The sequence below is a fragment of the Rhea americana genome, unplaced genomic scaffold (genome assembly GCF_003343005.1).
Source record: "Rhea americana isolate MKP2758 unplaced genomic scaffold, rheAme1 scaffold_284, whole genome shotgun sequence".
NCBI classification, from domain to species: Eukaryota; Metazoa; Chordata; class Aves; order Rheiformes; family Rheidae; genus Rhea; species Rhea americana.
The window spans coordinates 24985-52499 of record NW_028186406.1 but is presented as its reverse complement, the minus strand read 5'-3'; the positions used below and the strand labels follow the sequence as shown (position 1 = coordinate 52499).

The following is a 27515-nucleotide window of genomic DNA, read 5'->3' as shown; positions in this document are numbered from 1 at the left end:
AACAGGGAAGAAAAGGGTTGTTTACTCATGTCCTGCCAGTTGGCAGATCGCTTTGTTCAGAGAGCGTTCAGCTTTGAGCTTTGCTTGTTGTGAGCACAGTATTTACTTAACTAACTTTCCCAGAAAGCGTGCAATTGCTGCACAGCTATGGTTTTTGGCTACATTGGTTGTGTGAAGAGACTGTGTGTGTTGCGATAGCTATTAATAAGAGAAATGTAAAAATGCACCCTGTCATGATCTTAAAAGCAGCGTTATTATTTTACAATAATCCTATAAATCACCAGGGTTGCTTTTCATGAAAGGATATATACTTAGTATGTCAGCTGAGGCTTATTATAAYGGGAGGGGTGGATCTTACACCCACTGTTGTCTTCCTCAAAATATTCCCTGCAGTGTGAGGTTTTCTTTTCTCTGGCTGTGCTGTGCATATCCTTCAGTGGTGAATTATTCCTGGCGTATTGATGTTTGAAGATGTTTGGCAGGTTCTCCCTCTTCCCCCCCCCTTTTTTGGGGGGATGAGTAGCTTTGCTGCATTGCACCTGCTCTTATGCTCTAAAACATGAGTATCAAAGCAGCTGCGCTGTGATCCCTAAAGAACAGGGAATTATACTGTCATTGGGTGCTATAGCTCCTTTTTTTGTTGCAACCTAATTTTCAAAAGGTACCGGGAACTTTAGTGCCCTAACGTACATGTTTTAAAAGCCCTTTCCTAAGGCCATGTTGTTCAGAGATAAAAATTCAACTTGTTTCAGGTGCATCAAGCYGAGCATTAGGAATGATTGGTCACTYTTAAAAATTCAGATGTGTGGATATAAAATGTATGGGTATATGCATGTGTGTACATCATGTGTGTTACTGCCTGTCTCAAACTTTTAATGTAATTGTGTSACCATAAGATGGGTAATGCAGCCTGTTGATGTAGTTTGCAGTGTTWCGTGCATTTTCGGTTGTTCCACTAATGTCAAAGAGGAATAACTGCCTTAACTAGAACTGGAAATGGAGCGTGAAGTTCTTGTTTGAAGCCTTCTTGTGTTCCCCGTGACACAAGAAGCTGCAGCTCTTGCTTGCACAGCAAGTTGCAGCAGCTTTGCATGCTGCATCTTAGAGAAAAACATTAAAAACAGCTGTAGCTTTTAAAATGTGCACTGTTCTCAAAATAAGTAAATTAAAAATGTGGCTCACCAGGCCATCGGGAAATAAGTATGTTTCTGTGCCCATGCTCTCAAGTGGAAAGTGGCTACGTGGATTTTCATTCTTGAGTGGAAAGTGCTGCTCTCTCCTTTTGGAATAAAGCTGCGTGTGAATTTATCAGCAAAATGACTAGTGAGTATGAAAGGAGGGGGCAGTGACTATTCAAAGGAGGTGCTTTAAGACTGTACAAAAAAATCTAGTTCTTAAGACCAGACTATGGATTCTTGAAAGACGTTCTGTGCCCAGAAGTCCCCATCATCTCTTGTAGGGACTGTTAAATTTCTGGATGCTTCAGGAAATCTGCCTGCTAGCATGAATGGGAGCTGAGCTCCCTTGAAACGATCCTAGAGTGCATATGAGTTATTGGAGTTTGAACTCTTGCTATTTTAAATTGTGTAGTAATAGATGGATGTTTTTCTCTCCTGTTACCATTCATATCATATCCCCCTGCCCATTACAGCAAATTCTTGTGGGGAATATGAAGAAAAGGAAAGCAATTAAAGTATATTTAGCGTTTTTAAATGAAAGAAGAAAAATAGAAGAATATTCTATGGGGACCAGACTTTCTAGGAACCTTTTTAGAAAGATGTATTGAATTAATATTTAGCTCATGTTGTACAATGTCACGGTAGTTCATCCCATTTAATCATGAAATATCTTCATCTCAGAGGTAACATCCATTTATACCCTCAGGGAATGTGATTTTTGGATCCTTAGGTTTGCTCTTATTGTGAAGGCTACTTATATCTTTGTAATAAGGTAATTCCCCAGGCAGAGAGGAATTACAGACCCAGGTTACTACCATTTCAGATGTCAATTTTGTAATGATTTTGTTCTTTGGTGTTGCCACCTTCAGGAAGTTGCTTATGTTGTTTTTTTTTTTTTTTTTGAGACAGATTGTGAAGTTCACTACAAATACAGCAGATGTGTCATATAAAGGATAAGCATATGCATTTGCTTCAATTTCACTATGTCTGTGACATTTCTATCCTTAGCATAGGAAATAGAGTAACCAGTAGGATATCTTTCATCATTTTYTTTTTCCTTTTCCTCAGGACAACCAAATACCAGAATATACACACCAACTAATTTAACAACTGGACAGAGCCCTGCAATGTCCTGCTTTTTGCCCATGGGTACTTTGGAGCTGGTCAGCATGCATGTGGATGTGTATGCATGAAGTGATGTTAAAAAGGAGCAAAGGCTGATAGAAATAAATGGGATTCATAGCATGCTTTAAAGCACCCTGACGAGAGTTCCTGGTAAACTGTTTGCAGTAGGAAATTGAACTGCTGATGAATTGCAGCTAGAAAATCCTCTCCCTCCCTCCCTCATCCAGCTCAGTCCTGCCTCAATGGAAGTGACCACAGCTGACTGCATGACCACAACTGACAGGCAAGGATAGTGGAGTGAGAGATGGACACCCATTGCTTAGGGCTTAGATTATGAAAGGCTTTACTGCTAATACCGAGGGCTTGAATTRGGACCAAGCTTTAGATGCAAACTGAATGCATGGCGTTTCCTGTCTGCTCAAAATGGTAAAATGAACCTTGTTTTTCTTGAGGAATCTGTGGAACCTCAGGGATTACATTTGGTTTCAGATCTTGTGCTGAGATAATAAATGCTGCTGATGTAAATTGCCTTTGTTGGAAACTTGGTGTAATGAGTTGTGAGACCTATTGTGTAGGAGTTTTCATTTTCTTTCTCTTATTTTTTTTTTCTTCCCCTTACAGAAAAGCTTTAACCATATTCTAGCTTAAGCAGAGGAATTCTTGGTGTCTCATTAGTACGGCATGTTTAACAAATAACCCAAACACTTTGTGATTACGGGTGACAAGAGAGCATTGCTAAATCTTTCAGATGATTCTTCTGGAGTGAAAGCTGACAGGTGTCTATATACACACATGTGCGTGTGTGTGTGTATGGGTATATGCATCTATACTATATATATATTTAAAAACATACACATGCCTTTTTCCCTGCTCTTAAGCATAAGGATGTTGTCATTAACAAATTCAGACTGTATAATTCCTTAGTTCCTTTTATATTGCTTTGTTTTTCCTTCCCATGTTGCTGTGTTTTCTGAAGGTCCTGACTCTGGGCGTAGTGGAAAAGGTAATACCTGAGTTCTGGCAAGTTATATCAGTGTTAGGGTTTTATCTATCTGTTGCTGTCAGGGGCCAAGCTGTCAGTGTGGTGTTCCATGTAGACTGCTTTTTCTTGGGAAATTGGTGCATACGCACATAACTGGTTTGGAAGAATGTGTACAGTTTTGTGAAATCCTTCTTAGCTTGGCTTTATCAGATATGATATACTTGTGCATTGGCCAGCATGCTATAAATGCCTCTGTTAGTCTGTGCAGGGCTGTTTTGATCATCCTCAAGATACTTTTAAAACCATCTTTAAGTAGTGGCCCCAAATGTGACATTACTGGACTAAAAGTTAGTATTTGGAGCGATTAGTTCTAAAAAAACATTACAGTTGAGTTAGGAAGGAGGTTGAATTTTGCTTTTGAGGTAGAGTGCTTTTGTTGGGATGAAAGAACCTGAGACTGATGGGTTTCAGAACATTTTCACCACCTTACAAATGGAGGTGGCCAGGGTATGAAGGCACTTAGTACCTGAGGTCTGAACTGCCTTGGTTCTTGTCTGTTAGCTTGTGTAATAGTAAAAATCATTTTCTTTTTTTTTTTTTTTTTGTTTCTACCTTCTGCTCAAAGCAGCTCATCTCTAAAAGATAACTTGCTGAATACTTGCTTCATCTGTCCTCTCCCTGTTTCCCTTTCCCAGGAAGGATAAAGCTACATGACTTGCTGAAAAGAGAGAAAATGCTATGCTGGGGATACTCGTCTTTTGGACAGCCTGGGATAGGTAGCAACCTCCAGGTCATCGTTCCTGAACCTCAGGTGTATGGATTCATTCGTGACAGAAATGTCAAGGAAGTGGCATGTGGAGGAAACCATTCCATTTTCCTTCTTGAAGACGGGGAAGTGTATACCTGCGGCTTGAACACCAAAGGCCAACTGGGGCATGAGAGTGAAGGAAGCAAGCCAGGTATGTCTGCTTTTTATACAAGGTTTTAAACCAGCTGAGGCTGGGAGGCTGAGAAGATTATAGTAGCTGTTCTGTGAATGCTGTGGAGCTGGAGCAGTTAACAAGGCTGAAGATCGTGTGTAATAACACAGTGACGATGCTGAATAATATTTGCTGGCTCTTGAAAGCTAAATCTGAGCATGAGTGGGGGAGACAGGTCTGCTCAATTTGCCTGGGAAATGCACCAAAATAAAGGGGAGTGCAGATGGTATCAGAACAGATTTTGTTATTTGGCATTAGTGTGCCTTATTATAAAGGGGAAGAGAGGGCAATGAGTCACACTGTCTTCTGCTTTGCTTTTCCGATTGTGTTGCATCCCTGCTCTCTTTCAGTTATTGCTCAGTTTATCATTTGTACCGAAGAGAACAGGCCTGTGTTGAAAGTACTTGCGGAGAACAAGCCCTCTCTGGCTGAGAGGGTTTACAGATGTTTTGGTTTTCCCTCTTAGAAGGCTTTTGTCCATGTGTGCCCTCTCCACCTCTCCCCTTCATGTCATCTTAACTCTGGAAGAAGGTCACTGTAGCCTTCTGTTCCCCTGAATTGAATAGCATTTTTGTAATTGTGTTCCAACAGGCAGAACCTGTCAGTGCAAAGCTGTAGGGAGCTGGTGCCTCTCCTTCCTTGAGTTTGCAAGGGGCGGTTTAACTGTGTATTTCTTGTTTTCAGGACCTCTGAAGCCTTTTCTATAACTTTGCTTTTGAATGTTGACCTTCCAATTCACTTTCTATCTATGTTTTGGTGTTGGCATGTGGTAAAGATACTGATTTATCAGTTTGCATATTTCAGTGAAAAGCAGGATGGGTTAAATTCTCAACCTTCCTCCCAAGTACATCCCCAGGCGAAGTCCAGGGTGGAAATTCAGCTCTTGCTTCTGTTTCTGAACTTAATGTTCTTAGTACAGCTGGAACACTGTGTTCAGTGATTTTTATATGGGCAATAAAAGAAACTTTCCTAGGTAATTAGAACAATAGGCATCTTTCTTCAAATTGCCMACTATTTCTCTGTAGGGCTGGGCATTCTTCTAACTTGCCTTATAGTTGCATGACAGACTTAAGAGAGTATACAAAATATCCATAGTTCCCTATGTAATATGTGTAAGTGTGAGCTGACTGACTTCACGACTSCTTTTCTCCGTCTGAGGGTTGTTTGCTGCTTTCTCTTGAGCACTGGCTAGATTTTTGCAGCCATGWTGTTGGATTAGGGGAGCTGACATTGGTTCTGACCTCTCTTCCTTTTCCTACAAATTATTTCCAGACAATATCAGGAGTGCTTAAGTCTCCTTTATGCACAACTGCTGTTCATCTTTGTTTGTAAATTTAGGCACTGGAATTAATGAGATGCTTAGTAAAAGGAATCCAAGCTTAGTGAATATTCTACCTTACCTGACACAAATACTTCCCCTTGCAAGTTCACTAATAAGCTGCATGGCTTTAATGTGGTGAAGTCCCAGAAATTCTGAAAGACTATGCTCTGAGCAATATCTTCCGGTTAGTCTGCCATTTGCTTGTAAAAACAAGCACATGATGGTAAGGAAAATGGTGGCCACGCAGTGAGTCAAGGATCCAGGCTGCAAATGGAACTCATGAGTCCTGAAAAAGGCTTTAGCCATTAGGTAGCCCTGCTTTTGGGTAGGACTATAGAAAAGGGGCAGTCTGAGATCAAGTGAGTGAAGTACAGAGTTCTTGCAAACCTGTGACTGAAGCTGTTTAGGGCATGTTGGGTCCTGAGCTATTAAAGGTAAAGATGACAGAAGATTACCAGTGCGCATGAGGGTGAGAACAGGAGAAATGTGTAGAGTCGGGAGCCCTGTAACTACCTCTGTTCAACCTTTGAAGGGCAGGGCAGTGTGGGCCTGAGGCCCATTGATTTTTCCTGCACTATGATTTGATTCTGCCTAGCCTATGAGGGCAGCCAGGAATAGCCTGTTTTGCCCAGCACTAGGGGTGGGCTGGATCTCCTTGTGAGGAAGCTGAGAGCATAAGATTGGCTGTTCCCTACAGGCATTCTCTGCTGGCAAAGTACCTGGAGACCCYGATCTGGACTCTCATTGCAGTTACAGAGACATAGTGGGATAGCTCACATGACTTGAATGCTGCCATGGATGGCTATGTGCCTTTTAGGAAAGACAGACCAGGAAGGCGAGAAGGCAGGCAAAGGGGGCAGGAGACCTGCATGGATRAGCAAGGAGCTCCTGGCAAAACTCAAWCAGAAGGAGGAAAKRCACAAAGTGTGGAAGAAGGGACGGGCCACTTGGGAGGARTATAGAAACGCTGTCAGAGTATGCAGGGATGCGAYGAGCAAGGCTAAGGCCCGTTTGGAGTTAAATATGTCGGGAGACGTCAAGGACAACAAGYGGGGCTTTTTCAACTCCACAAGTAGCAAAAGAAAGACTAGGGAGAATGTGGGCCTGCTGCTGAATGGGTTGAGGACCCTGGTGACGAAGGGTACGGAGAAGACGGAGTTACTGAATGCTGCCTTTGCTGCTGAGGCCAGCCRTCGGGAATCGCAGAGCCTGGAGATGAGAGAGAAAGTCTGGAGAAAGGCATGCTTCCCCTTGTTGGAGGAGGATGGGGTTAGAGATCATTTAGGCAAGCCTGACACCCACAAATCCATGGGCCCTGATGGGATGCAGTCATGAGTACTGAAGGAGCTAGYGATACTGTTCCTAGGCCATTCTCCATCATCTTTGACAGGTCATGGAGAACAGGCGAGGTGCCTGAGAACTGGAAGAAAGTCATTGTCACTCTAGTCTTCAAAGAGGGGTGCCTGGCCGGGCAACTGCAGGCCAGTCAGTGTCACCTCCATCCCTGGAAAGGTGGTGGAACAGCTCATCCTGGATGGCATCTCTAAGCATGCTTACAAAGATGATCAGGGGACTGGAGTCTCTCCTATGAGAAAAAGCTGTGAGAGCTGGGCCTGTGTAGCCTGGAGAGGAGAAGACTGAGAGGGGATCTTATCAAGAGGATGAGGCTGGGCTCTTTTTGGTGGTGCCAAGCGGCGGGAYGAGAGGCAGCAGGCACAAACTGAAACACAGGAAGTTCTGCCTGAATATGAGGGAAAACCCTCTTTACTGTGAGAGTGACAGAGGACTGGAACAGGTTGCCCAGAGAGGCTGTGGAGTCTCCTCTGGAGATATTCAAAACCCACCTGGATGCAGTTCTGTGCAATGTGCTCCAAGGGACCTTGCTTGAGCAGRGGAGTTGGACTAGATGATCTCCAGAGGTCCCTTCCAACCTTAACCATTCTGTGACTTTGTGACTCTAGAAATGCTTATTGTTGCGCGAGGCATGATTTGGTTGTGTTCGAGAGTAACACTGAGATAAGGAAAATGTTCAGGGAGTCTGAACCTTTTGAAAACTGTGGCAAAGTGCTTGGTGACTTTAGAGGAGTGGAGTGGTCTCCTTCCTGCTGCCCAGGTTTGTATTTACAAAAAAGAAATTGCCTTTTTCTCTCTTGCTTTTTTTCTTTTTTGTGAAACTTAGCTGCCAACATCTTAAAAGCTTCCATTAGCGTTTTCAGAATATGTGATCGTGTTGTTTAATTGGAGATGGTTAGTTCCCATGATGTTTGCTTATGACAAAAACTCTGGGACTTTGCAGTGCACTCAGCATTAATCTGACAGTGGTCTCCTTGAAAAGCTTGAATTTTACTAGTGACTTCAGTRGCAAAAGAGTTGTTATATGTGCACTAAACATTGTTGAAGATTTCATCTCCCTTTCTTCCTTTACTACGAATTCCAAATAATTTACTTTCCTATTCTTGTTCTGTCTTCCATTACAGATATCTGTAGTGGGAGGATACTATTTAAATCTTGCTTCTCATTCATGCTGCTTACAGTCATCAAACTGTGGCACAGAACTCTGGGTAATTCCTCTTAGGAGTCCTTTAAAGAGTACCTTTGAATGAAATAATCTTTTTAATTAAAAAGCTTTGTTTATTGTCACATCAGCTGAGCTTGTGGATGTAAGGTGGAGATAGGATGGCACCTGGCAGGGTGGTTGTGCCCCTCCATGGAGGGGAACAGAAATTACTGGGGAAGTGCATTCTGCTGAATGAAAGGTGTTAGTCAGTGGTGATTTCTTTTTATGCAAATGCCCTTCCCTGTAATTTACCTCTTAGGAGAAGCAGATCAGAAATCTGTGTGGTGACAGTAAGAGCTGAGAAGACTCCGGTCTTGCAAAATCAGTCTGAGTTTGTATTAATTTCCTAGGCACCATCAGGTGTTAGCATAGATTACATCCCTAAAGGGAAGTGGTAACTCTACTGCATTCGTTCTGGGAAACCAGACAARTATTTTCTCTAACCAGAGCTGATTTTCCGGTTCTTCAGCTCTGAAATTACACTCTGGTTGCTTTTCTTCAGGTATTATGTGGTGTCTTGACTCCTTGTGATGGCTCTTAGCTGATGAAAAGTGTGTTTTATGTGAATATGACTGCATATGCTGGAAAGCAAAAGACAGGCCCAGGTAACCAAGGTAAAAGGCTCTTGTGGGGGTTATGCTGAACCATACAGGTGTGTGAAGTAACTGTCTGGTTCTTACCCATTTGTAAAGCTTTAGAAATGTGCTCAAGTCTTTGAAATGTGGAACATGCTGTCTGGTCTAGAGATCTGCTCTCTGCAGCTCATTCAGGCTTCATTTGAACTGTGCTATTAGGGAATCTTAGCCTTTAGTAATTAGTGTCCCAAGAGACTTACAGAAAAATCTGCCACAAAATGTGCTTTGCACCTTTCTTCTGGTAACATAGCACAGGCAAAACCATGCTGGCTTTTTAAATTATTTATTCTGTTATTACTAAACTTCTTATTTGGATGCAAATGTGCAAGGTAGCAATGTCCAGCATTTGGGCCCAGCATTGTGGAATCTATCAGTTCATAATTGCAGACTGAAAATAACTAAGCTCAATCTCAAAAAAAAAAAAAAAAAAAAAAAAAAAAAAAAAAAAAAAAAAAGCTGCAGATCTGGATTTTTTTTTTTCTTGTTTCTCAAATGTAAACACACTTGCCCTGAACTCCAGCACAGGGTTACAGTGACCGGAAAGCTTGCTGCTTGAAACTTTGGCAAGCCTGTTAATCATAAACCCTGTAACAGTGTAACAGCTGGGAATTCAGATACAAAACCTCCCTGGAAGGACAGCCTGCAAGGCTGTTCCTCTCAACTTCTTCCTGATGGGTGAGGAGTTAGCTGGGAAGGCTAGGTTGCTCATGCATAGGAGGAGAGGTGTCAGTGCTCTTGTTTGCAGTTCCAGAAGTGAGCAAATCATAGATGAGAAGACATAGCTGCTGCATGGAATAGGTGAGATTGGGAGCCACTTAGGAGCAGGGTTGCAGTGCTAGGAGGACGTTTAGTTTGCAGTCCTGTTCCTCCTCCTTTTCTCTCCTTTGCACAAGGAATGAAGCAAGAAAAAGGGACCTTAAACAACAGTTAGCCCAGGAGCCATTTATCCTTGCACACCATGACTAAACAGACTTTTCAGAAAGGATCTGAGACAATTTTGTTCCCTGGTCTAGGTGCAGAGCTGATGCTCAGTATGCAGCTGTATCAACGCTTTCCAAGTGCTGTGGTCCAGGAGAATCTAGCTTCGTCTCTCTCATGCTTCCTCTGCATCCCCCCTCATGTTGTAAAAGGTGCAACAGAGACACAGCAGCCATGTGTGTAAGCATTAGTCCTGCCAGAGCCTGGAAGATGTGCCTGAAAACAAGCAGGCTGAGGAATCTGCAGGTGAGGGTTCTGAATATGACAGATACTCAGAGCAGGTGTTCTTAAATTTGTGTTGTCTGGTTCATGAACACTGACTTTACCCAATACCAGGCTTCAGTGGCTCGGTGGCTGTTGATGCTTCAGGTTCCTTTTTCTGTTTTCAAGATGTTATGTGAGGTAGCCACAGATGACAATATGCAGTTATCAAGCAATGCTCTTAGAGGTGAGGCTCTGCGAATATGTATCTGCAATTGGAAATCTCCCTTTGGCAACTCAAAACTCTATTATTGCCCCTAATAAAAGTAGCCTGTGTGTTTTTTCTTAGTAAGGACACTTTTACTCTTGCCTTAATATTGTGTTTCCTTTAGCCTGAAACATGTGTCTGCATGTTTTTCCTGCAACAAGGCCTGAATTTGGTAAAAGATTGTTGTAAAACATTCTCTATCTGATTTAATCTTTCTTTCTGAGACTCTCAAAAGTGATTGGCCCTTCAGGATGAACTTCCTTCTGCTTTCCTGACAGAAAAGGGATTGGTTTGCTTGTTTTCATATATAACTGTTAGATGAGAAGAGTGAGTTTGATTCAGACTCCTAGCATGTGCTTATTGCTGTCTCTTCTCTGGACAGACTTAGATCTTCCAGAAGACCCATAATTATATCTGTGACTATAAGTTTGATTCAGTCAACATTAAACAGTTTAATGGTCCCGGTCAAGCTGTACTCAAAAGAATTTATCTCGAAGATCTTTGTATAAATTCATTTTCTTCTCAATCATGTATTTTAGACACTTAAAGCTGCTAGTGGAAAACAGCTATTCCTGTTAAGTAATGTAACAGACAAGAGCTACTCACTCTTAACATCTGACCTGCTGTTCAGAGTTGACTGTCTGTATAAATTCAAATGTACAGATGTTCATCTCCTTTTTTCATACTGTCCTTCAAATTTTACAATGAAGTGTAATCATTCTGTGCAGCTCTTTAGTGCAACATCACTACAGATTTCTTTCTTCTGCCCTGTTATCTGTGTAATTATCTGGACTTCAACTTGCCTCTTATACAGAATAACCTCTGCTAAATGACTAAATTGCATATCCTTGAATACCTTTTATTGCAGAAACATGATAAAATCTTTCAAGTTTTCCTGAGGTTTACATTAATACCTGGTGTCTTACTTGAGTGTTCATGTGAATCACTTGTACTTTAGCTCCATGGTAATGGTACACAACGCTTTCAGTGGGTTTTTTGATATCTGTAAATCTACAAGAACAGTGTTTCTTCTGAAGAAAACAATGAGGTACATCCAAATATCGCAGACTGCTTTTATTTTGCATCCATCAGAGAGCTGTGAAATCAGAGCTTCAGTCAACATCTTCCATATTATTAAGCATTGTTGCTAGAGCGTATGGTTTCAGGAAGAGCTTTCTCCAGAAGCTGGCCATTTGATTTATGTGTCAGGTTTCAGTGTGTGCTCTGTAAAGCTCCTTACTATTCCAAAAAAGAGTGCATTTAAATCTTGTCAGACTGCGTTCCTAAAAATTACTGAATCTTTATTTAAAACAAAAGTGGTTTGTAAATGCTGTGAATGTTTGATAAACTACATTCATTCCCCTCCTTTGCCAATCACAAGGCTTCTTTGCAGTAGCGTATTTTCAAGCAGTACTTGTGAAACTGATTGGAATGTCACTGAAAGCAAGGACAAATATGCTCAAATATGCACTGTGCAGGTGTGGCTTTTTGGGAATTTGTGCCTTTGTTCTGCTCCCATGCAAATCACAGCAGGATTGAATTAAATGGGAACAGAGTGAGGAGCGCACCAAGCGCTTTTGAAAGTCCAATGCTGCCTCATCAAAGTCTGAGACTGTCGCAAGTGAGCTTCTGTCTTGTGCTGTCTTGTGCAGACACCTAGAAAATCTAGCTTCCCTCCTGGAAGAAAATACAAAAYGTCCTGATGAAAGCTAAAATTTTCCTGTTGTGCAAAACTGCTTCAGGATGTGAGTTGCCTACTAATAATGTGAAAAAATGGCTAAAGAGCACAYGTCCAGAGGCAGAAAGCAGGACAAACACTGTGTGGTTTGCTTGCAGTATATATGGTATATAGTAATGCTGTTTGTTCTGCGGTTAGGAGATGCTTCACTTTGTTCTCTCTCCTCAGATGTGATCACATGCCAGGGGAGGACACTTGTACAGTGGTGATCTGTCCAATTGAGCATAGCAGATGGCTAGTAATAACCTCCAACTTACCTCCTGGGTTGCCAAGAGCAACTGACTGAGCCCCAAAGCCAGGCTGTAGACATTCCTCTGTCTTTGAGACTTAAATCTACTTGATTCACCAGCAGGTAATTTGCAAGGAGCTGTGATAAGGCAGCTGGGAATGATGTAGCATTGTGTTTGGGGAAGAACTACAGGGAAGAAATGAACAGATTTCTTTTGTAGTTGTGCTAGGAAGTGCAGGTGTAATTTTATTAAGTGGAGCTGCCAGTGTCATAYATTGGTTGCCTTTTCTTTTGCCTTTATATGGTTGTCTCAGTACTTTGTCATCTGGTTATGTTAACTCTTGCATGTGGGTATTAGGGGCTGTAGTGAAGGGCTTGTTCTTCCCTTTCCCTGGACTCCTGTCCCTGCTCTTAATGTTACTGTGGCTATGCTTGGGATTTCTCAAGGAGAAATAAGTCTTTGCATGGTGTAATACAAGCTCTTTGAATCCAGTATGTATACACCTAATTCCACCTTTCACTACAGGTGTTTCTGCTTAGCACAYGGCCCCGAGGTCTGGTGTGTCCTGCACACATCAGAGTTGTGCTGTGGTGGCGGCCAAGGTGTGTATGGCGGGCTTCTGGGGTTTCTCAGCGGTTGCAAACCAGCCACAACTAATGCTGTAGCAGGCTGCCAGCAGCTGGCAGTCCTGGCCAAATACCCATGTTTTACAGCTCCCCTCCGCAATGAACTGAGGAGGAAAGCAGGTTATATCTGTTTCCTAAACACACTTCCAGTGTTTCTTTCACAAGTCTTGGTGTCTTTCCTAACTGAAAGAAGTGCTGGTATTTTCTTACCTCCAGGGTCTGAAGGCAGCACATGGAGTCTTTCCTCTCCCAGCTGATGTTTGTTGGACTGGAGCCTTCCCTGTATGCTTAGCCATTTCAAGAATTTTTCCTTGCTGCCTGTCAGCTGTACCGCCGTGTGTCAGCTGTACCTGTGCCAGCCAGCCTACAGCTTGTCAGAGAAGCATTCAAAGAGCTTGTAATCTTTTTCAAGACCATGTCTCTAGTAAAAGACAACACTGTGGGGGGATGAAAGGCCATATATGACTATGTCTGAGGAAGAGGTTTGCTTTCACATCAAACCTTGAAAGAGGTCCCCTTTTGCAGTTGTGAGGGAGAGTAGCCGGCAAAGTAGACAGAAGGTGACACCATGGGGTTGTGCAGGGCTGCTCAGGTGTCAAGATGGCATGAGAAGCTATTGCTTCTTGCACTTATGTTCCTTCCTTGATGTAATCACAGTCAGCTTTATGAAGTGACAATGTTGCTTACAACTAAACCAACCTTGTTCTGGTTTAAGCCTGTCAGTAGCAATGCTAAATTAGCGAGCAGTAATATGTGTGCTGTACAGCAAAGCAGGCATTAAATAAGCTTCATTAGTGTCTGTAGATGAAAGGAAACTGCGGAATTGTTTTACCTGGAGCTTCTCAACCTTGTTCTATTGACAGTGCTCCCACCACTGTGACCAGCAGCATTCCTGGGAATATCACCTGCTTTGATCGGTGTCTTACTCTTTTTCCTTTTTTTTGCATTTTTATTCAATGAATCAATTCTATCTTCACATTCCTCCTCAGTAGTCAAAACCAGAGCCTGATCAGCTTCAGTGCTMCCATTGTCAGCCCCCCTAATTGGGCTGCTCCTGTACTGCTCTAGTTTATGATACAAGTATAGAAAACAAATAAGGTTTTGTCCCATACTGAGAGAACTTTGAAAATAAGGTGGATTGTTACCTATCTGTGAGAGTGGCAGGCAGAAAGAAAGGGTAGCTGTATTACTGCAGAGATAGAGGCTCCTGAGATGGAGTTGCTCTTCTAGTGGGCTGTGCAGTTGCAGAGCAGGATGCTTCCCACAGCCCAAAGCTCTTGTAGTCTGAAGGCAAGATGTGACAAGTGCATAACATCTCCTTGGAGAAGTCCCACAGGGAGGAGGAAGGAAGGTAATGGCAGCAATACCGTGGGGCTTGTGCCAGGCAGGGTGTTTCCAGGTGCCTACGTGTTGTACGTGTCATTCACCTGCCCTGTGTAGCCACCTAATCTTACCAGACGCTGCCTGCAATCACACAGGTTTGTTCCTGAAACTGTCCTGTAGCCCTTTCCTCCTCTCTGTGAGCCTTCCTCTGATGTTACTGCTGACAAAACGCAGCCTGCAGAGATGGTCTGAATGGGGTCATAGTCTTAGTTCCCATGATTTCTTATGTGCTGGCTTTATTGATTTTTTTTTTTTCAAAAGCATATGATAGTTTAGGGCAACCTGTATGTTTGCCTGACTTAAGTTGTCTAGAGTAAAACTTTTTTCCTCCCCTGTCTTARCCTCCAAATGTTGTCCAGGGCAGCTGTGAGCAAGAGACACCTAGATGGTCCAAGTTGAAAGTACGACTGAAACAGAGGTAGATCAGGGGGTGACTCAGTTACCAGTTTCCAAGTGGTAGAAGCACCCTTCACTGGTGCTTCACAGGTGGTGACACTTCTTGGAAAAGCTGGTGAATGTGCTCATGGTGGTAATACTGATAAAAGCGTTGAATAGCTGAGGGTTGTTATAGTAGTGCTGACAAAGGGAAACCCTCCTAAGGGAAGGGAGAAATCTTGTGTGTAGTTTTCCTTTTGTACACTTGCAAGCATTACAATTGCTTCAAGTTTTTCTTCTTTCYTCTTTCCAGTTTCATTAAAAAGTTCATGCATGTTTTAATGCTCAGCTGACTTCATTGGGAGTGAAAGCATGAAGCTCATCACAGCCTAGAAACATAGCCAGGATATCCATATGCAGAAACATCTCTGGGATGTGCCAGTGGAGGCAGAGGCAGTCAGGAGTCAATGGAAGGTTCCTACGTAATGAATCAAACCCATGTTGGAGAGTTACGTGATCCACAGTTGCTGACTTGCCTTTTGTAAAGTGCTTTAATGAAATGCTGATGACTGATACGTTTCAGCTGTGCAACCTTTTTTCATTTTCTTAGCACCTGTTGAATGCAGAAGGAGGTTTTCCATGGAGTTAATGGCTGTTGCATCAGGCTTCTGTAAGTGCTAATGCTGTCATTGTCACCTTGCTAGATGGTTTAAGGTGTTACTGTAGTTCATCTTCTAAAAGGGAAGAGCTCAGCTCCTTTTACGTGAGAATTAATAAGGCTCTTCAGTCATCAGCCAGAGAACAAAAAGACCAGATGGGTGAAGTGCAGGTTGCTRGTGGTGTCTGATTAAATGTTCAGCTGTCTTATGCATTAAAATGTTATATCTCTCACTTCTTATTTTTAGATCTTAGTTGCATAATGCTTAGATATCCTCTGTGTGGACCTGGGCTATATTAACAAGTATGGCAACACAAAAAAGTTGGCTTTTTCTGTCCTCAGAGTTGCCAGCTGCTAGCATTTTATCCAGAGGACTTTCTGTCTACGATTGTTTCTCCCTTCTCTATGTTTCTTTTACCATTTCTTTCTTAGGCAGACAAGCAATTAAGACACCTGTTTTAGTGAGGCCTTTAGTGAGCCCTTTCCTAGCAGAAAACAACTGAGCAAATGTTCTGACTTGGCTATTGTCACACTGAGTCTTGGCCATGTGTCCAAGTAGAGTGAAATCAGACAGCTAAGGGGAGCTACTGGATGGGAAATATGGAAATACGTAACACCTGTCTACAGCTTTTGCTGAAATGCCCTTGGGAACAGGAAGGACAGGCAGAAACACGCTGGAGCAGCTCTGGCAACTAGGCCTGTCTTGCTTCAGAGAAGTGCTATCCGGAATCCATTTTGCCTGAACCTCGTTCTTTGGTCCAATGTGTATTTTATAAAAGGAGCTAACAAGTAGGAGCAAAAGAAGTCAGACCTTGATACCTGTTTACATCAGAATGGTGAAYGAAGATCTGTCAGGTAAACTGAACAGAAAAGGATGAAAATAACTAATAACATCAGATGCGAAGAACTGAAAAATAAGTTCTGAGTATTGGTGCTGTTTGAGGCAGCTTGTGTCTTTAGAAGTAAAGATTGAGTCAATGTGTACTACTTGGAACTTGGGGCTTTTTTTTTTTTTTTGGCAGTTTCATGACATGTTGAGATATTTTATTACATAGCTCCTTCAACACTTCCCTATTGTTTTCAAGGTTTTGTTCTGCTCAACTTTGTTTGGTGTGCTTATTAAACTCCATTTGACTGGACTTATTTAGCAGTTACTGAGCACACAGTGCTAAACCTAAACTTCCTTTGCACTGGCAACCAGTGGACTGGGGCCCTTGTTGGACTCCATGGGCAACCTCTGTGCCCCAAGGGAAGGTTGGCTTGTTCCATCACTGGAAGGAGAGATGTGTGCAGATGTGTAAAGCATAAACTGTTCAGAGTTTGCCAAGTCGTGAAGAAATGTAGACAAGYGGCAAGAAACAGGGGCTTAGAGTGTGCTATGCTAGGGTAGGCCTAGGCTTACATTTTGAAGAAAAGCTSTTCAGCTCCAGGACATGGATACTTCTTCTATTAGTGGTTATTTACTGAGTGTACATGAAGCTGTACTGTGCCTCTTGGTGAGCAGTGTGGTCACTGAACACTTTCAGTGACACAGGGCAGCCTTTCAAAACAACTCAGTTTTTATTAGTCCTTTGGGATGGCACGCAGAGCAAGGTCAGGTTTGTGTTGCCAAATTAGACTTAAAATAGAGTCCATGGGGATTGAAGCAGCAGCTCTGGATTTCTAAACCTCTCAGCCATCCTCTCCTCATCCCTGCACATGAAGCCCTTAGCTATGTGGTTCTTACCCCAGGCTCCTGATACCTCACAACATTTTCTCTCCAGCTGCAGTATTGCTGTCTTCAGCATTCTGCCCTCTTGATCTCCTCATGTTGGTATTCAGTCTGTGGAATCTTCTGTCGTTTCCCCAGGGTGCTTTGATTTCTCAGGGGCAGCTCGTAATAGCCCTTCTGCAGCAAGCTAGACACGTGTTTATACCAAATATTGCTTTTTCAGGGAAGAAATTAACTCCTTTATGCATTTGGGTAGCAGCACATTTTCTGTTACTGATGCCTTAGCTTCCCATATTGTCCACGTTTGTTTTCCCGTCAAATACGTGTTGACCCCTTGAGTGTTTGGCAGTGTGCAGAGAGCAGCTTTAGAAGAGGGGAAGGTTGGTGGGTTTGTGACTGGTTTAAGAGCTCAGGCACTCTGGATAACACATGGGCTCAGTGCATCCTGGCATTCAAACTTACRGTTACACAGGGCATGCTGCATAGCCCAGCTAGGAAGGTAACAAAGTGAACTGCTCATGATYGAAAGGATTTCTTCTAGTGATGCTTCATCCTCTCCAGCAGGAGCTTTGATGGGGGACCTTCAGGTCCTAGTATAGATATGTGTTCAGCGGAGCTTAGGCAGTGGACTTGTGTGTTATTTATTTATTTTGTGTCTCTAGCTGTTGAAAAGAGACCAGAGCCATATTTACATTTCATATTTACATTGAGATCTCTAGTCTGTTGTTTATCGTTGACCTTGACCAGCCTGTGCAGCTTCTGGTTATTTAGAGTCCACGTATAAAATTAGGCTTCCTTAATTCTATATGTAAATGAGCATAAAACAGGCTACCAAGCAATAGTACATTTATGGGCCTAAGGATACGAACTGCATGGGTAGGTTGTGTAATTGCTCTTGAAAATGAGCTATTTGATGTGGGGATCAGCAAGGACTCGGACTCTAACTCTGTAGAGTTAGTAGTGGCACAGGGTGGAATTAGGTCTGCTGGAAAAAGGTRCAGGGCAAAAAGCATAGATGGCAGRGCTAAAGGATGGCTGGAGGGCAGGTGGGACCCATCCCCAACACCTCCTAGATTTCTGTGTGCTTATTGCATATGACTGTCACTGCCATTARTTATTTTGAGTGAACAGAAACACATGAGCAGATAAAACTTTCCCCATGAGAAAATATATTTAAAGAATTCATAACATGATTTTTGTAACATGCATTGGGGATTACTTTCCTTCCCAATTCCTGACTCCTAGCCTTACAAAGGTAAGCCCACATAGGAGTACCTTCCTTTTAAAAGGTTTAAGACACTTTGATTGGTATGCGGTTTTTGGTGCTAATATGTTAATGATATCCAGGTGCCTTTGATGTGAAGTGTCATTGTCATAGAATGACATGTAACTCCMCTTCCCTCTCGTGTCCCAGCCAAGTGACTTTGCTTTTATTAAAACTAGTGAGTGGCATGTAGCTTATGGAGTGAATCTTTCTTCATTCACTCTAACATTTATTTTTATTCAGAGGCAAAAAAATAAAAATAAAACTAACCTTGCGCCTGTCTGGCTTGTGGGGGAGTTTTTCTACCACAAGCATGATATTTCTACTATTTTACTGCCAGACAAGGATTTTTAATGTCCATTTATAAAAACTTTACATAATGAGTTAGGCTTGGTTGTTGATGTCTTTAAAAGTGGTTGTCAAAGCTAGTTCAGCTGCATGCAGTGACATAATAATGAGAAATTAATTGTGGGTAATCTTCCAAAGGACTGAGTGTTTTTTTTTTTCTTTTTATTCCACTGTAAGGCTTTGGTCCCTTCTCATAGGATTTGTTTGATGTATATCTGACAGACAGAAACATGACTAGTAAGTGGTTGATTGGTTCAAGCCTATTCCAAGCTTAGCACTGTGAATATTGTAACATATCTGCTTTCMTACATTGAGGAGTGAATTGAGAGAGAACTGAGTTGATTAGCTCTGTGAATAACCTGTCTTCATGGGGTATAAGAGATGTGGAAAAGCAGGAGAGTTTTACAGGGTCTGCTGAGTTCTGAGTCTGCTGATCCCCACATCAAAATTGAGTGAGAAACCATCAAATCTGGGAACTTTGACTTTTCCTAAATAAGCTGGTGGGTTTTCTCCTTATATGTGGAGCTGTGGGGCTATTTGCTTGTAGACTGTTACTATGCCTGGGAGCATGTACCTGCCTTTATTCTGTGGTTTACAGATGAGGCTTTCAGAACGGCTCCGCAGCTACAACCTCTGTGTTTTCAATAGTTTAGTGCTTTTCTCTTAGGGAAAGAGTTTCAAAACAGAATTGGGCATCAATGCATCCATCTGAATGGCTTTACATCTGGATTTTTCTAGACTAATGCCTGTGTGTAAATATGAGATGAATCCTATGACAGGAGAGGTTTTCTGTTTTCCTCAGAACAAATTGGAGCACTGGCAGGACAGCACATAGTGCATGTGGCCTGTGGAGAGTCTCACAGTGTGGCGCTCAGTGACCAGGGCCAGCTCTTCTCCTGGGGTGCAGGCAGCGATGGACAGCTGGGTCTTACTACTATAGAAGATGCAGTAACAGTACCAAGGTAAATTTTTAACAGGTTCAGGTTTTCTTAAGGCAACTTCCTGGAGGTGCAGCCTGAGGGGTTCTTCCAGCCTGGAGTCAGCAGCTGTGTTTTATTAACTGAAAGGGCTGGTAACAAGGCACTTCTTATTTACAAGTATAAGCATGAGGCCTCCTCCACCTCCTCCTCCTCTGCACTGGCAGTCCTTGAGCATCCTTGGGATTTGGATGAATGTGTTCTAAGGAAGGTCAGACAGGATAGACCTGCCCTTGGGTGCTCAGGGCCCATAGCAGGAGAAAATCAGAGTGTATTTGACTTCCCTCATTGGAAAAAGTGCCAGTGTTTATCAAGAAGATACATGAGGGAAGACCTAAAAACGGAAATGCTATGTGATACCTGCCTGTACTCAACTCCCATGGAAGTCCTCTGAGGTAGGAGCTAACTTTTTAAGAACAGAAAAAAAAAAAAAAAGTACGGCTGAGTGAACCAGCATCTCAGCTCTGAAACTATTGTGCTGTGGTGCCCATTAACGCCTTTTACTTAGCACCAAAGCTGCTAAACCAGCCTATTGCAATTGTAAATAGTCAGTGTTACTCAAACTTTAACAACAGTGCTCATTTTCTTCATTTACTTATTTAATATAACTTACCTGTGTCAGAGCACTGGTAAGGGTTAAATGGAAGCACGTGTAGATGGTGCAGAGATCAGTGGCGGGTACTGATACTTGTTCATCCAAAGCAGGTCACAGAGGAGAGGTCTCAGCTTATTGCCATAACAAGGATATCTGGTCTCTTCGTACTTTTAATGGTATTTTACCATGTTGCATTTGTAACAGGTGAATTCTGTCTCCTAGTCCTGCTACCATTGCAAAGCCAGTGCAGAGCAGGTAGAGGCAGTTTTGGATACCTGTCTGGGGTGAACATGATTGTGGCAACAGTGTTGAGAAGAAAAGAATTTCGGTTACAAAACCTTGTTGGAGCTGGTGGGCTGGCTGTGTGGGAAGGTAGCCCTTTACTTGCAGGTAGATCTGCTATAAAAAAGAAAAAGGGCTCACCTGCTAATGTGATAGTGCCATTTTTAAAAGTACGTTTTTGTGAAATAACATGGCCCTTCAATGCTTRCTGTTCCATGTACAAAGCACTGGTGCTATAGCTCATAGGAGTGGCTCTGCCCCCGAAGAGCGTGAAAAATTTTGATGCCTGAAAGAGAACAGCAAGAAAGATGCTAAAACCGAGCTGTCTCCGCCATTTTCCAATGTTTGGATTCAGCTTTATAGCAGTAGCTTACTTAGAGTTGGTATTCAGCTGTCTAAAGCTCTTCACAGTTTTGCAATTTTTGTGCCCTGGGTATGTATTTCCTTCAAAAAATACTCAATTTCAAAACTGCAGATTGTGTTTAGCAAAAGTGCTTGAAATGATATTTAGGTGATACTGTATATGTAGACTATTACTCTAAAATAGCATCTCCTTCTTTAGGTTGATAAAGAAATTGAACCAACAGACAATTCTGCAGGTTTCCTGTGGAAATTGGCATTGCCTGGCTTTGGCTGCAGGTACTGTAACATTTATTATTTATTACCAAGATTTATACTGTTATTTTGCATAGTRTCCAAGATTGCTTATTTCCACATGACTGACCAAGGGTGTCCCTGTCTCAACTGCTTTTGATCCAAATGGGGGAGTATACAATTGGTCAGATACTATAAATATTGAAGGAGCCCAAGAAAGCCTTTGTCAGTACTGTCAAGAGAGGAAACATCATGTACAGGCTACCCACTACCTCACTGTTGTATGATGGCAGGCATTTAAAACCCTTCCATCCTGATTTAGAAAAATGTGCATAATTAATGTCTTTTTGTGGAAGATACCCTTGGCTGCTACTCTGTAGTATGCAGCATGTGGACCACTCTTCATTTTGCTGTTTAAGTTACAGTAATCCAGTATTGTATTTTGCACTTAGTCATACATCTGTGTACTTACCTGGTGGCTTCAGACTGTGATTTTTATTTTAGTAGAGAATGTCTTGTTGATTTTTCCGTTGTAAGGATGAGTAGAGAGGAAGCCCCCTGTTTGGTTCACGTTCATTTTAACAAACTCTGTTTTCCTGTTGACTAGCTTTCASTCTATGACTCTTTTTTCTTTCCTTGTTTCAGATGGCCAGTTCTTCACGTGGGGACAGAACAACTATGGTCAGCTGGGCTTGGGTAAAGAATGTCCCTCCCAAGCCAGCCCGCAACGTGTCAAATCTCTTGATGGGATCCCTTTGGCTCAGGTTGCTGCAGGTGGAGCCCACAGCTTTGCCTTGTCTCTCTCAGGAGCTGTGTTTGGCTGGGGGAAGAACAGCTCAGGGCAACTGGGATTAAGCGATGAACGAGGTATTAAAACCTTACTCCTAGGTGAAAGAAGGAATGGATTTTTTTGACTGAATGCAGCTTTTCTTTTCACATTTAGAGTGTATTTTTATTGAGCAGATAGGTAACCTTAGCCACTGCTCTTTGGAAGAGAGGACAGAAATGTGATCTAAAAGGTTCTTCAGGCTTTTCCTATTTGATAGGAACAGAAACACATTTTTTCTTTCTGTTGTAGATGTTAGTGGGAGTGAGGAAGGTCAGAAAAATGAAGCCTCTCAAATGCAAGTGTCAACATGTGGGCATCCAAGGAAGGGCTAGGATTCTTTCTTCKTTCAAAATACTGTGTCCATGGTTTTGTTTGAAGTTGATGTGGAGCAAAGGCTGTCCCTGTGGAACAGTGTGCTGGATCCATCCCCTAGTTTGCCAACGTGTTTTTGACTGGAGGGCATCTGTTTGCTACAGAATGCCAGCACAGAATATTTCAGTATTAAAAAATGCTGTCTAGTTTATTGGTTGCGTAATTTTATAAACTTTTTCAGGTGACCATGTTCAGTACAGCCTAGCCATCAACAGAATTGAAAATAGTTTTATAAATGAAGCTGAAGAGTGAATATGACATTACCATTACTCTGCAAAGCCCAGAACTCCTCTGCTTGTTGCTAACATGTTCTTAACCCTTTGGAAAAAAAGTGAGAGGAARAATTTTTTTGCAGTTGCAAATCAAGCTCTTCATTTTCAACACRGTTTCTGAGTAACTTTAAATGTGTATTAAATATCTAGACAAGTTACTGAGTGTGGACTTGATGCCCAGCATTTGTGAATAACTTATTTTGCATGAGTAAGTACACATGGAGTGTATATATTTGTAAATGCTAGGTTGCATATGTGCTAATATGTAAACACTATATGTTGCTAAAGAAAACCATCTCTCCACTTATATTTTGTGTATCTATAATGCAGGGGTGCATTTTGAAATCTACTCTACCAACAGAAACATATACTTAAAGCTGTTACTGAAAAACAGCCTGCAGTTTAGCACAAGAGCCTGAATTGTTTTATGTATCCTTTCATCTTGCTTTGCATTTTTAGGAATGTGAAACACACTTGGAGAACTTGTAATGTAACTTGTATTCTCTCAGAAATGTTTCAGAGCTGCTTTCTTGGACTGTATGTAAGCTAGAGCACTGCTCTAGAAAAGCATCTGTGTTCTTCCCATATAGACTAGCAAATAGATGCATCTAATTTCAACGCAGTGCTAGTAGAAAAGCTGCAGTTTGTGAGAGCTCTGCTTAGTTCTTGGGCCATCTTAAATACACAGGAGGCCTCTGCTTGTGGGGCTATGTTGGCCAGGGATCACAGTCTGCTTACCCTCAATATATGGCACAGCTGGCAGGCATCTGTAATAAATATTTTATATCTATGGTTAGTGAATCGTGGTGAGGCAGTGAGAATTATACTTAGTGAACATGAACAGCAAAGTCTACAAGCATGAGTATTTTGTAGCACTGTTATTTAAACAATTATGCTGTAGGGTTARGAAGCATCATTCCAGTCAAAATAAAGATCAGTGGGGGAAAATACAGAACGAAGTAAATAAAGAATCCACTGTTATTTTTAAATCTGTGGAAAATGTGACTGTTTGCCTTTCACTACCCAGAAAAAGCAGCTGTAAAATCCTTTGGTGAGAGTCTTTAAAAAGTGGATAGCCCTCTTGGTAGGAACCTTATTTKTCATTGGTGCAGAGGAAGCAGTTTTGGGCTGCCTACTGTTCTTTGAAATGCCTACCTGCCACATCAGTATAACGTAAAATCCTGCTTGATATATTCATTGTGGGGAGACCCACTTCTAATGATTTAAGACAGCAGCATGAACAGAAGCATCATTAAACTGTGCCTGAGATTAACCTCTGCAAATAGGAGGATCTTTTTCTTAAAATATGACAAAAGAAGGAAGACCAGGCATTTAAATACACCTTGGGATTCACCTTGTCATATGCCCTGCACTGGTGTCTCCCAAATGTCAGTATCGTTAGCCTCAAAGAGGCTCGGAGCGAGCTTTTGGAAACAGATGTATGCAGCAGTCTGTGAGAGGTCTGGAACAGAGCAGGAGGCTGAAGGTGGGTGTAACTAGGCTGCACTAGTTGTGTTCCGACCTGCAGGTGCTGACTGATTTCATACAACATACTCAATATTTATGTTCTTGCTCTGGACACCTTGCTGTATGCCTGGCACAAATCATTTAAGAACTGGAGGAGAAAGCAACAGTGACATGTTGAAGAGTATGTTATTTTTTCCACACTTGCTAAAGCTTCCTTGTACTGTGTCAGAGTTGCAGGTCACATCTGAAAATCAGACTGCTAGTGGTTTTTTTCAGACATTTTGCTGTGTATGTATGAAACAAACCCTTCTTGTTTCTATTGTTTACAATGCAGACCGAGAATCTCCTTGCCATGTGAAGCTGTTGCGGTCTCAGAAGGTTGTTTACATCAGCTGTGGAGAAGAACACACGGCAGTTCTGACAAAGGTAAAAGTGCCAACCTGGGAACGTTGGCTGCTGTCTCACCTGCCTAATGGATTCATTTAGTTCCCTGGGTAATGGCAGAAAAAAACAGGTTGACTTACCTTTTTCCGTCTGACCCCAGTAAGGTGAACTAAATGAACTAAGTGGAAAGTAAAGTCTTGTTTTAGTTTATTTTGAGATTCATTGTCATTTCTGAAATTGAAGATACTAATAATTCATAACAATGAATAGCAAAACTCAGCTGACTCCCTCAGAGAAACAGATTTGATCAGGGAATTTAACAAACATACATCCAAAGGGCTGAAAACAGCATTTTACTGGAAGATAAAAAGAGCTTTTGTGCATCAGAAGGAAAAACAGGGTAAAAGGAAGGGGTGTTTAAAACAAACATGTTGTCATTCACTCACAACATTTACAATAGAAGTTTTCAGTAGCRTACCTCCTGCAGTTTCCAATTAGAGTATAGTTTAGTGGACAGAAGATGGGGCTAGGTCTGCTCAGGTCTTGCCTCTGCTTAAGCTTGGGCTGATAGTGAAACTGGAGTCAGAGAGATGCTGCTAGGATATGGGTCCCTAAACAGAGAATATGCTGTCTGATTTGCTAACAGAGTGGAGGGGTGTTCACGTTCGGTGCAGGTTCCTGTGGGCAGCTGGGACACGACTCCATGAATGACGAAGTGAACCCCCGAAGAGTTCTCGAGCTAATGGGCAGCGAAGTATCCCAGATTGCTTGTGGCAGGTGAGTACCTGTGTGCACAGTCAGAAGTTTTSCTTTAGTGGTGGTTAGTGCTGATACTGGCTCTAGTACCTTTATGGGATAGTTTGCTTCCACATCCTACATGTCAAAACTAAGTTAATTTAAAAATTTACTGTACATGAGAATTTTAAGGCCCTCTAAATGAGATCGATCTTTAGYTGAGGCTGTTGCCTATGCTATAATCTGAAGGAAGGTCTCTTTCCATCTTAATAATCCAGATGGACTCTGAAGCTGCAGGCCCTTTGGTCACAAGTTTCCTGCCTCTTCCCTGAAAAGAGAGTTATTAATACTGTGCTGTGATGCTATTTTTTGGTATGTACRGACTTGGCAAATGGCAGATTACTTCATCTGTGAGCCTGCTTGCCAGCACAGACTGCTCTTTGTCCCTTCCAGCTAATGAGCTGTACTCCATAAACTGGTGCCACCAGGTGGCAAAAGCTGATCATTGGTATTAGTAGAAATATGCTGCTTTGCACCAACTTCTAGTCTACTGAACAGAAAATAAATTTCAGACTATGTTTGTGTTTTTTCTTCAATTGTTAAACGTGGTCTAAACTTTGTACCCGTCTCTGTTGCAGACATCACACTTTAGCCTTTGTGCCTTCTTCAGGAATGATCTATGCATTTGGCTGTGGAACAAGAGGCCAGCTAGGAACGGGGCACACGTGCAATGTTAAGTGTCCCTCTCCTGTGAAGGGTCACTGGGCAGCTCACMATGGACAACTCTCAGGGAAACCTGGTATGTGCTGTGTGCAATCTGAAGTGGCAAATGGACGTAGATGCTTTCATTTCATCTATGGTGATCTACAGGCATCTTGACATTGGTCTGTGGGTTGGAATGAAACTGCTAGAAATGATAGAATGATCCTAGCCCCTTGGTCCAGAGGCACTATAGAAAGTAGTAGATGACCTCTTGCTCTCTCAATTAACCTGTGTACTGTCTCCCTTTCTCTTTTCGTAATGCAGCTCAACATTTGAGGATCTTGAGCCTTCATGAAATTGTTCTAGTACTGATTTTGGAGAGCCTAGGTTTCTCTTTAAAACACCCACTGTAGTTTAAAAATTACAACCTTTTTCTCCTGCTAGGCCAAGAGTGTCATCTAACAGAACTACATCTCTTTCTTTAACAGATGCTTGTAAATATCACATTGTTAAACACATCTTCTCTGGAGGAGACCAAACATTTGTGCTTTGCTCCAAATATGAGGTAAAAAAAAAAATCATCTTAGGTCTGTACCTCTGCCCCAGCCTTTGCAATCCTTCCTTACTAATGACAACCTTACTAATGACAACTATTACAGGGATTTTCAACTGATTAGGAGTGACTGAAAGAGCTTAGATGCGTTTCTTCAGGGTCATGTCAAAGAGCAATTGGGAAGACACTGGTTTCAGTTCGATCGACAATGAGGGGAATTATTTCCTTTGCAGATTATAAGAAAGAGGCTGCTTCCCCTATAAGGTTCTGGGTGGTTAGAGTGTAAGGTTGTGTAACACGTACCCTGAGGTTCTCTGAAGATGTAGGCTGCATGGAGGGCTGAATGCTCGATTGTTGTTTCTGTCTCCTTATTTCTTTGAAGAGGTGTTTTGACATATTTTTTGGGGACATTTAAAAGGGCTTTGGTACATTTRAGAAAACAGTTTTTTCTTTTTATTTTTCAAATTATATTTGGTGATGGTCCTGTTTTTTCCATACCTTTCTGAGCTCATTAGTTGAGCCACAGCTTTCTCTTCAAGCCTGTGCAGAAATGGCACTTGAGAAAGTGATCATTTTTATATAGAAAGCAGATTATGAGTAAGAAGAAATTGTTTACAAGCCTTGCCTTTGCTGAAATCTGTATCTTCTCACAGAATTCCTTGCCTGCTGATGATTTCCGGACCATAAATGAAACACGTTACACCTGTTTAATAAATGATGAAACTATAGATGTCTGGAGGCAAAAGCTTTTAGAAAAGAACGGTTCTAATTCTGTCAAGTAGGTATTGGGGCACTGGAGAAGCTTTTTTGTCAAATTTTATTTAAAGAATTTTGTTGGCTACCATGCCATGTTTCACTTGAAACTTAGCAATTTTTTCCAAGTGTGATTCTTGGTCATACCCAAGCTCCAGTGGGGACAGTTACCAGTTGTGAGGATGACAGGTTACAGCTCCCTAGCACGACCAGAGGTATTTGAGGCTGCCTCAGAACATGACTGAAATGATGGGTGGGAATTGGATTTGAAGTTGTCCTCTGTATGTGCTTAGCGTTCATGAAAAGGAACAAGAAGCTTTATGCAGGTTGATTGAAATTCCTTTCCCTTCCCCTGTGTGCCTGCCCTGAGAAAAACAGAGTAAGTGGAAAGAAGGCACTACCAATATCCTTTCGAAGAGGGATGTTACATGATGCTGAGTGG

General features: G+C 42.0%; 1 protein-coding gene across 2 annotated transcripts in view; it reads left to right on the top strand.

The window, feature by feature from the left end:
- The window catches only part of LOC146593672 (putative E3 ubiquitin-protein ligase HERC3), a 52168-nt gene that overhangs the window by 719 nt on the left and 23934 nt on the right, over nt 1-27515 (top strand). For both annotated transcript variants that reach the window (XM_085308823.1, XM_085308822.1), the window contains exons 2-10: nt 3981-4244; nt 19361-19520; nt 20975-21051; nt 21652-21873; nt 24281-24372; nt 24977-25107; nt 25704-25864; nt 26256-26332; nt 26974-27098. In XM_085308823.1, the coding sequence (XP_085164949.1) occupies nt 4019-4244; nt 19361-19520; nt 20975-21051; nt 21652-21873; nt 24281-24372; nt 24977-25107; nt 25704-25864; nt 26256-26332; nt 26974-27098 (1271 nt within the window). In that variant the 5' untranslated portion in view covers nt 3981-4018. The remainder of the gene's footprint in view (nt 1-3980; nt 4245-19360; nt 19521-20974; nt 21052-21651; nt 21874-24280; nt 24373-24976; nt 25108-25703; nt 25865-26255; nt 26333-26973; nt 27099-27515) is intronic.